The following is a 9,687-nucleotide window of genomic DNA, read 5'->3' on the forward strand; positions in this document are numbered from 1 at the left end:
TTGCCAGAGGAACTAAATTTATACTTTATTACTGACATAGTCACCTCTGGATGTGCATCCTATCAGCTCTTTCTTGGTGCTGGAACTATTTCAGCTTTTCTACCACTCATAGCTCTGGAAGTGTCATCTCCAGCACCTGCACAGTGGATATATCCCAGTGGCTTCCCTCTGATTTTTATGCCATAAACAGCTAATCAGAGGATATCATAGCTGGTTCAACTGTGCTTTTCTGTTTGTCTGGTCATCCTTCTGAACACAAACAACTTTAATCACTTGGTGCCAGCATTTGTCAGAGATTGGATGTGGAAGAACACAAGCATTTCATCTGAACATTTTTGTTCTTTCTTGAACAAATCTGCACCACACTAGCTGATGCTTAACTCTTTCTATCCATCAATGAGACTGTTGGAATATTCTGGGCTGCAGTAGAAGTGTCTGCCCACAACCACTAGAATGCACAAAAGAAGCAAATAGAAAATATTAATTCCCTCTGTACTCACACAACTCCTTTTGTAGCAGTAACTGCTGCATCCACAAAGGTTATGACTTCCAGATTGAAGGACTGGGGGATTAAATAACTGCATGAACTGAGGAGATTTTTTTTTGCTATTGTGTTGTTGACCCATGGATTACTTGATATGAATTTAAGATATTTGATAAACAGTTATCTCTTTTTCCAATCCAAATTTTCTTCTCTGTCTGAGATACTAGTAGGTCTTCAGAACAACCTTCCAGATGCTTGGGGTTTTTTATTGATCCATAATAGATCTAACAACTGATCATAGCCTTGGCTAAGAAGGTCACTCTGTTACAGTGGCTCTGACTTCCTGTTTTCCTGAACTGAGTTATGTTCTTAAGCATTTTTGTTGTCACCACTGGGGCAGTAGTTCTGCTCTAAGGTGTTGCTTCTTGCAGCTCTATCCATGCTGTCATGCACAATGTTCAATACTTTAGTCTTAACAGTTCATGTAGCATTGGGTAGAGCAATTTCAGTGTCAGTTTGCACAAAGGGCTTGCAGACTTTCTGCCATGTAATTTGGGATGGGAAGAAATAATTCCTTCAATTCATCCATAGTGTGATTTTAGATGAAAATGAGGAATGGGAAGTAAGGGTGCTAATGGTTAGGTTGCACAAGTTAATTGACTCTTCTTATTACAAAGCTTCACATCTTCCTGTTCCATGTCTGCTTGCTCAATGGAGGATGCTTCAAAGGAAAATAAATTCTTCAATCTCAAATGAGAGTGCAGCATATGCCTGCAATGAAAGTTCACAAACCAACAGCATCTCTTGAAGGTTCTGGCTGTGGGTAGGAAGCCTTTCTTTGATTTCATGTTGTATATCTTTGCATAATCAGATGGGAGCCCTTTTATCTCAGGCTAGGTCTGCAGAGTATTTGTTTATACAAGTCCAACAGTATTCTGTATGCAGAAAGTGTAAGTGGCTGGGATACTTAATTTTTCCTGGATCTGACAAGTGTCTTGTGATTGAGAGTAGTTGGTGGTGGTTGATGTTTCTGCTTGAAGATAGGTAATTCCTCCCTTTGTTTTCAATAGTATTTGAAGTCAGAGTGCTTTTTTTCCAGTGCAAGATCCAGTCTTAATATCAGCAAAATGCAGTTTTGGTAATTTATTTTGTGTAAGCATTTGAAATAATTAATCAGCTTTCTGTATTTCTTAGTATTTATAAATCTGCTATATGATCTCTATAAATGTTGGAAACTTTGGCAATTACTGTAAATGTTTCAGTGTTTTTGAGTAGTAGTTCAGACTCCTAGGTTTTAGTTTTTCTAACAGCTGGATGACTTAGAAAATTTTAAAAGCCCAGTTGCAACATTGAATATAATCCAATTCAGTTGCCAGTTTAAATCTCTTTTTGGCAGCTATTCAGTTCTTATAACATGGGCTGCTAAGCTTTATGTTATGGCAGGTTTTAATAAAGCAAAGCTACATAAGCCATTCTTTCCATTCTCAAATGAAGCAAATCCCCATTGCTGTGCAAGACATGGTGCAGCAGTAGTGGAGAGTGTTGCATATTGCTGTGTTTGAAAACATCCATCAGCAGCAACTGCTGTCCACACCAAATGTTGTGGTTGCAATGTGCAAACAGAAACTTTTATCTTTGACAGTTAATTTCATTTGCCAGTATGAGCAAACATGGTGGACAGGGAGACCATCTCCAGTTCACTTTTCCTGTGGAGATGTAAGCTGTCATCATCAGATTTTATTTCCCTTTACTGAGCCTGTAAAGCTTTGCAAAAGTCCTTCCCTCTCTGTTTGAAGTGATACATGTGACAAACACTGATTGTACTGGTTGTTGGTTTTCTGAGGATGAGCTTCTGTGCTTGGCTTTGTGAGTGAAAGGTCTGTGAAATCCCTTTGTCAGGAGGAGGGCAGTATTCCAGTGCTCATTGGGTGAAGAAACACATCTTGGAAGAATCCTAATTCTAATTTGAAAATTAGTGGAAAAATTTACTGAGCCTGTTTAGTGAGCAGAAATACGAAGTCAAATAATTCAGTCATTCATTTCAGACTACAGAGACAGTCTTTTAACTTCATGAGACAGGAAAAGTATATGTCACTGTTCTACTTATTTTCTTTAATCTTCACTCCTGTCTGGAGGCTGGGGAATCAGGCAGAAATTTTCATTTGAAAACTACTCTGTGCATACAGTAGATCATCCAGTTCTCTCTCATAAAAATAAGGTTTTTCTATTTGTTGGAAATAACCTTCAGTGCTAAGATGCTGATTAAAATGTTTGGCTTGTAAACCATGGAAATCAACTGGCTCTGAGATGAGAACCCACTTTTTGGGTTGGGTTCCTACAAAAAGCCAGTAGTTCTGGAACTCTCCTTGGATTTGGCTGCCAGAGTGGAGTGGGAAGGATGGCACTGTGTGTGCAGGTATGCAAATATAAATGCAATAACCTGACTTAGCACCTGCAATTCACAATGATACAAATCACATTTGTAGGTTCATGACAGGGTTTTAGAACCTCTATAAAACCCTGGGATGCTGAGCTGATTAGTTGATTGGTTGGTATGAGTCTTTAGGCTGTCTTGATACAGGTATGAGTGATTAGTTGGATACATAAATAGTTTATAGTAATATATTTAACATACAGAATTAATTTCAGCTTGGAAAACTGTGAACCTCCTAAGCAACCTGTATGTAAAATCATTATTTTCAGTGCAGTTAGACTAGAAGTTTCCCATCAAGAACAATATCTGGAGCCTCTCTTTCTATTTTTCCCCTTTTTTTTTTCTTTATTAAGGTTTTACCAAACAAGATGCACATGGCATTTTGCAGCAGTTGCCAGTATTTAGTGGGGCACCTTCTCCTGCCATACTACAGGTGTACATATACACCATGGTGGAGGAGAAATTACCAGGAGACAGAGCAGCAGGGTTGCTGCCAAAACAGGCTCTCACTGCTTAAAAAATAAATTCAGAATGTGTGGTCATATGGTTCTGATGGTGGAAGTGTGTGCCCAGCTAGAAGGCTCCAAATCTCTAAAGAGTATGTGAGTTTAGTGGTACTCTTTTTTTTCAGGGAGCAAAGTTGTAGAAAGCAATTTCCTTGAGGATATGGTGTCCTTGGTCTTTCATTATATTTCATCTCTTTAGTGTAATGAATGGAAAAAGTTTTATAAATTATTCTGTCTAAAGCACATCCTGAGTGTGTAATAAGAGTGCTAAACACATGAGGTACTCCCTAGATTTGCTTAAGAACTGGATGTGCTGCCATCTGGTAGTTGTGCTCTGTGCTCTTGGCAACATTTGATTGATTTCAGCTTTCTCCTGCAGCACTGTCTCTTGGCTTAAATTTTATATATTCATTTTACATAGTATTTATGCTTTTAATGAAAGAAAAATTCTCTAAGTTGTTGTGACAAACTGATATTTCCATGTGAATAGAAGGAAGTGACTAGCTCTTCAAAAGAAAACTTTTTTTTTTTATTCCTTGGTCTCAAGGTTGTTTCATAACCCTTGTCTATGAGACATGAAATAATGTGAGTCAAAAAGATGAAACCATGTATTGTTCCTGTAGTAGCTGTATTCCATGCATTCCATGTATTCCATAGCAGAAAGACCTGTTAGTTTTGTAAGAAGTGGTGAAATTTGCAGTGTACATTAAAAATCACTGGCAGAGAATAACATTGCAGTTACTCTGTTGGGGCTGGGGGGGGATCAGTAATTCCATGATGTTGGTTTGGTTGGGGGAAAGAGGGAAACACTGTGTCAGGACACATGTCAGGAACATGGAGCAAGAATCAGCATCTGAAGTTTGGTTAGCTCATTTGGGCTTCATAGAGGGGTAGGAAGCAAAAGAACAAATGTTTCTTCCAGCATTTGCCTTTTTTCCTGTGGAACTGTGGGCAAGAGTTTCCTCCTTTTAGCTGCAGCAAAAATCAGTGGTGACTGAGTGGTGTCCCAGATATTGGTACCTCATCCTCCTATTGGACCCTCCCCAGCCTTCCTTTTCTCTGGGAAAGCACAGCAAATCAGAATATCCTTGGGAGTGTGAAATGCCTATATACGAAACTGAAGTTATGGATAATTCTGTCATTCTTTCCTCAAAGAGAGGATTCCATAGAGCTGAGTAGGGAAATTAATTCAGGATTTTTAAAAATTTTTTTTGTTTGTTTTGGTTTGGTTTTTTTTTTTGTTTTGTTCTTTGTTTTGTCCCAGGCACAATTTCTTCCAGGTGTAGGTTCATTCAACTTGTAAAGCTGACAGACTAATCTAGTTCAATTGTTTGCTTTTTTGTTTTTAAGTTTCTAGAATGTAAACCTAATTGACTATACAATGTGGACTTAATGTAAAATATGATGTTGGGATATAAAAATGTAACAAACTTTACAAATAAGTTCTGTGGTTCATTTAAAAATATTCAGTGTTCTTTGATGTTTCTTTTTATTTACTGGAGTTTGTTCTTATGGTTAAGAACAAGGGAGATATAATTGTAAGAATTCTCTTGGGAGTTTTCTGAAGTTGTCTTGACATGGCAATGTTATCCTTTCAAATTATTTATTAGGTGACATCTTAAACATGATCATCTTAGATCTGCCTCATTTTTGTTCTACATAAGGCAGCCATTGGTGAAAGTAATAAAAAGTAGTCAGTGTAAACCAGATCTGTATTTGCTCCATCATAGAAAGTATGCAAATAAACAGGATGCAAGTGAAGGCTTTAAGAAATGCTTTGTTATATGTGGTTTCAGTGTTTCTGTAAATAGAGATCTTCAGATGCTGGTGTGTAGTGGTTTGGGGTCTTGTATATGGGAAATGTCCCTCTTGACATGGGAGCTTTTCTGTGGGAGATGTGTTTTGGGCAGCTATATAAGCATAGTTACCTGCTTATCCCCTCTTGTACATTTTCCTTCCCTTGCTCAAAAACTTATTAGGATTAACTTCCTTTGCTCTGACAGCACTATCTTGCAGAACAACCAGTGACATTCTTCTTCTGAGGAAGCACATTTGCTCCCATGCCCATCAAACAGTGATGCTTTTATACTGTCATCCTTTTCCTTTAGAAATTTTCACAGCCTTGGAAAAACATCATAGTGATATTCTATCAGTGATAGAATAAAAAATACCTTTCTTCCACTTGATTTTATTCCTTTTATTTTATTTTTTATTTTTTATGAACTGACGTCTACAGAACAATTTCAGTTACATTTTGGGGGAAACTGTAACAGATTTGAAGAGAGCATTTTCCTCTTGGAATGGTAAATCACAATTGCAACTGAAATTGTTCTGAAAGTCGGAATGTGTTCATATATCAAGCAGGAAAGCCAGAAATTTAAGTTTCAGCAATAAAATGAAAACATTGAAATGTTTTCAGTGAAATCTTATTCTGTGATTTAACTGAAAACAAGACCACATAGGTGCAGGCACCAGGATACCCTTATCAAGAAAGGAATTAAAAGAAGCTGCCTGAGACACAAAATGGTTCTTCACTGTAATGAAATTAGAGTCTCAAAATTGCTTTCTCCTCAACTAATGAAGATTTTTCTTACTGAACGTCTACATTTGTGATTTTTGTGACCACCCATTGCCTCATTGCAAGTTGTACATTTTGCAACAACTAAATCTTTTAAATGGGGTAATGTATGCACAAACAAGTATGTGTTGGCTACAGTTATAGGAAGCTGTCATAAGAATAATTTCTAGTTCCTAATTTAACAGGAGCAGTTTTCACAGTGTAAAAACATGTGCAAAGGAGGATAAAATGTCATTACTCTTAGCAATAAGTCAGAATATCTTTTTATAAGCAGATGCTTTTGCTCAGTAATAAAACAAACCCCAGTATATAAAGGATCATGAACAGATTTTTAGAGTCACTGAGTTACAATTCAGTTATAAACTGGAGTTTTGTGTACACAGACAAACATACCCATGTCCTGGCTGACATATTTCAGTGCCTTCTCAAAGGCTTTTAAAACTTTCTGTGGAAGAGATGCCTATTGGCAGAAACACATATGTTCTTTGGGTTGACTTATTTGGTAGGTAGCAACAGGAAGTCTTTGGAGTTTTTCAGGTGGATGAGTAGGTATTTTATACAGAGAAATTTCTTCCTTGCATCCTGAACATTGCAGTTACCTTAGGCTCTGAAGTGCTAGTTTGTAAAATATTTAATTCTGCCTGAGGTTTCTTGAAGATGTATTTCTGTATGCAGTAATAAAGATTTATGAATCTCCCTAAGAAATAGAGCTATAAACCATGAAATGCCAGAATTGTTCTCTTTTGTCTTCACTCTGGATATTTCTTTCTACTTTCAGTCTGTTAATTCATCCAATTTACCTTTTCTATGCATGTGTCATGGTCTTTCTCTTCATGTGTTAAACATGAATGCAAATAAAATAGGAAAAGAATCTCAGTTGCTTTTCAAGTTGCTTTGTAGTTTATCTTCAGACTTCAGTGAGGGAAAAGCTTAATTGTTCAATACTTACAAGCTTACTTTGTCCTGCATAATTTTGCTTTTTCTCAGTCCATAATATTCTCTTGACTTTTCCACAGACTCACATTTCAAGACTTCCTCCTGGAGCTGTGGCAGGACAGTCTGTGGCAATAGAAGGAGGAGTTTGCAGGCTGGAGAGTCCAGAAAGCAGCTGATTCTTCACTTCATTGTAAAGAATGTGAATGACTTTTTGTACAATATGTTTTTTTTGTGTTTTAACAGATGTTGGAAATTCTGCTTTTGTTTTTATACTCCGTATTGCAACCATGTGCACCATAACTTGAGACAAGTGCTGCTGTAGTTTATGTTCTCACTCTGTGAATGGGGGTTGTGTGCATGTTCATTTTGTCCCAGGAATAAAATAGGAATCCCCCGAGTTGTGCAAAGATCATGTATGATTAATGATTGCATTTTTGGTTTTTTGTGTTGAAAAATGACCAAAAGTTAAGAAAACATAGTTTAAAGATATGGTCACAATTGTCATTTATATTTTAAATTTAAAACTAACAGGCCTTTGAAGTGGCTTTATAATTATGCAAAAAATTATTATAGTTTCTAAGTTTCTCAGTGGTTTAAGGAAATCCAGAGGTGATTTAAACATGAGTTGTGTTTTTCCTCTCCAATAAGGAGGAATTTTTTTTGTTGTTCAAAGAATGGTTTCAGTGAAACAAACTAGAGCAAAATTAAGGCTCAAATTGTTTTAAAATAGTCTTATAGGTCATATCTGTGTTCCCAAACCAAGATGTTAATAGCTCCAAGCTGTATGTATTGCAGAAAGCTCTATGAAGATAATGTATCGTTACGCAGTCTTTATGTATAATGGAATATTACAGTGTAAATAAGAAAACAAAGTTTATGGAAAGATTCGATATTATTCTTCACTTCTGCTTTAAATCTATTTTTAAGAGAGGTACAGAAATGAACATATTACTGGATGCAAAGTGCAATGTGTATCAAGTGGCTGGTAGGAGGTCAGATACTGAGCTTTCGTGTTGATAAAGCAACTTCCTCAAGTCCAGCCACAGCATGGGTATTTATATAACTGTGTGTAATATGTATGTACTGTGCATAAATTTACTGTAACTCTTTTGATACTTTCCACAAATCTGCAGTATAAAACAATGTAATTCTTGTCTGCCTTGTGAAGCATTGGCAGCTGAACTGTCATTTGTCACCAGTTTGGATATGTGAGCCAGGTTGCCCAAGTCCTAAAAGCAAGTTCTGACATACAACCTTCCAGTCAGTCCTTTTTCCTTCACTGCATTGGCAGCAATAGAAGACTTTTGTAATTGATTCATTATCCTGATAAGTATGCCAAAGAGAAACTAAAATAGTTCATCTTTTTCCCTGGTGGATATTTGATAATTCTGCTTTCAGAAATAGTGGATAAATAGATATTCAGACTGTATTCGCTTAATCAGGCATTGTACTTGCCTGTTTTGTAATGTTGTGCCTGCCTATAACAGACATACTTGACTGATAAAATGGTTATATTGATTGTAGTATCAATCTTTCATGGAAAAGAATAAAATTTTTTTAATAGTCTGAGTTCATTTTCACTATTATATTACAGCATACATTCAGATACTGTCACCTGTGTGTGGTTTTTTAAATTGTGACCTCAGTGTAGTCCTATAGTTGAAGATATTTCAGTACAGTTCTGTAAATAATATAAAACATCAGCTTTCCAAATTGCACAACATACAATGTACCTGTCTTGAAATAGTTTGTGCTGAAATACAGTGCTTGAGGTTGGATCCTCAGTGGTACAGTCATGGTCTGAGGCAATGCAGGGCTGTCCTGCAGCACTCTAGAAATGAAGCAGCAGAAGCTGTGTTGTCACAGCCCTTAGGACTGCTGTGATATGGTTAATGATTACATTTTTGCATAAACCTCTCACTGTGTATTGAGTGAAAAATTGAATATGATGTATATGGGTTTGTACATATCTAAATTTGAAAATGGCCTTGTTACTAGAAAAGCTAAAGAAACAGTGTTAGCCTGCTTTTATTCTAAAAGTGCTTTTCTGTACTGACATGATAGAAATTTTGGCATAAATTCACTCTTCCATGCCATAAGCATGGCAGAATGCCTTGTAAAATGTAAATTGATAAATTGTTTCTTTCCCTTACTTGCTTAATCTCTCTTTTTGGAGGTTTGGATTCCAGCATAGCATTTTTGTGGTTTATTTTTACTTCACTTTTGTGTCTGTACAATGCCCCAGTCAATTTTTTCCCCCCTTCTTTTTGACACACAGTTTTCTACCTAAGTCATGTATGAGAGGAAAACTGTCTTAGCATGTATGGATTTTGGTATCAGTAATTGTGAAGACTGACAGGAGCAGAATTTCCCATCAAGCTCCCACTTAAACCAGTGAAATATCTTATACTAATTATGGGTCTAATTGTGCTGCTAGTTCTATTTTGAGCTTAAAAGATGCTCATGAAATATAAATGGTGAGGAGGGACACTGCAGTGACGTGGTCTGTAAGCCCTGAGTGTGATGAGTAAGCACTGCCCCTGGTGCAAGCAGGTACAGCCCAAGAGGAAATGACACAGTTGACAGCAGTAGCTGCTGAAATTATACAGGAAGGGGGAGCAAGTGAAATACATAGAAATAAAATTGGAATGCTGTTGATTTTATACTGAAACACACAATTACATGTCCTAGAGGATTTTGTAGCAGACAGGTTGGTGCCAGGGTAGTCCTATTCACTCTTCTGCCACAT

At 36.8% G+C, this 9,687-nt stretch overlaps 1 protein-coding gene across 3 annotated transcripts in view; it reads left to right on the forward strand.

Moving 5' to 3' along the window:
• The window catches only part of TASP1 (taspase 1), a 76,805-nt gene extending 68,298 nt beyond the window's left edge, over nt 1-8,507 (forward strand). For all 3 annotated transcript variants that reach the window (XM_079332048.1, XM_079332049.1, XM_079332050.1), the window contains one exon: nt 7,019-8,507. In XM_079332048.1, coding sequence (XP_079188174.1) covers nt 7,019-7,114 — 96 coding nt within the window. In that variant the 3' untranslated portion in view covers nt 7,115-8,507. The remainder of the gene's footprint in view (nt 1-7,018) is intronic.
• Nucleotides 8,508-9,687: the final 1,180 nt, after the last annotated feature.

The sequence above is a fragment of the Erithacus rubecula genome, assembly GCF_903797595.1.
Source record: "Erithacus rubecula genome assembly, chromosome: 2".
Classification (NCBI taxonomy): domain Eukaryota; kingdom Metazoa; phylum Chordata; class Aves; order Passeriformes; family Muscicapidae; genus Erithacus; species Erithacus rubecula.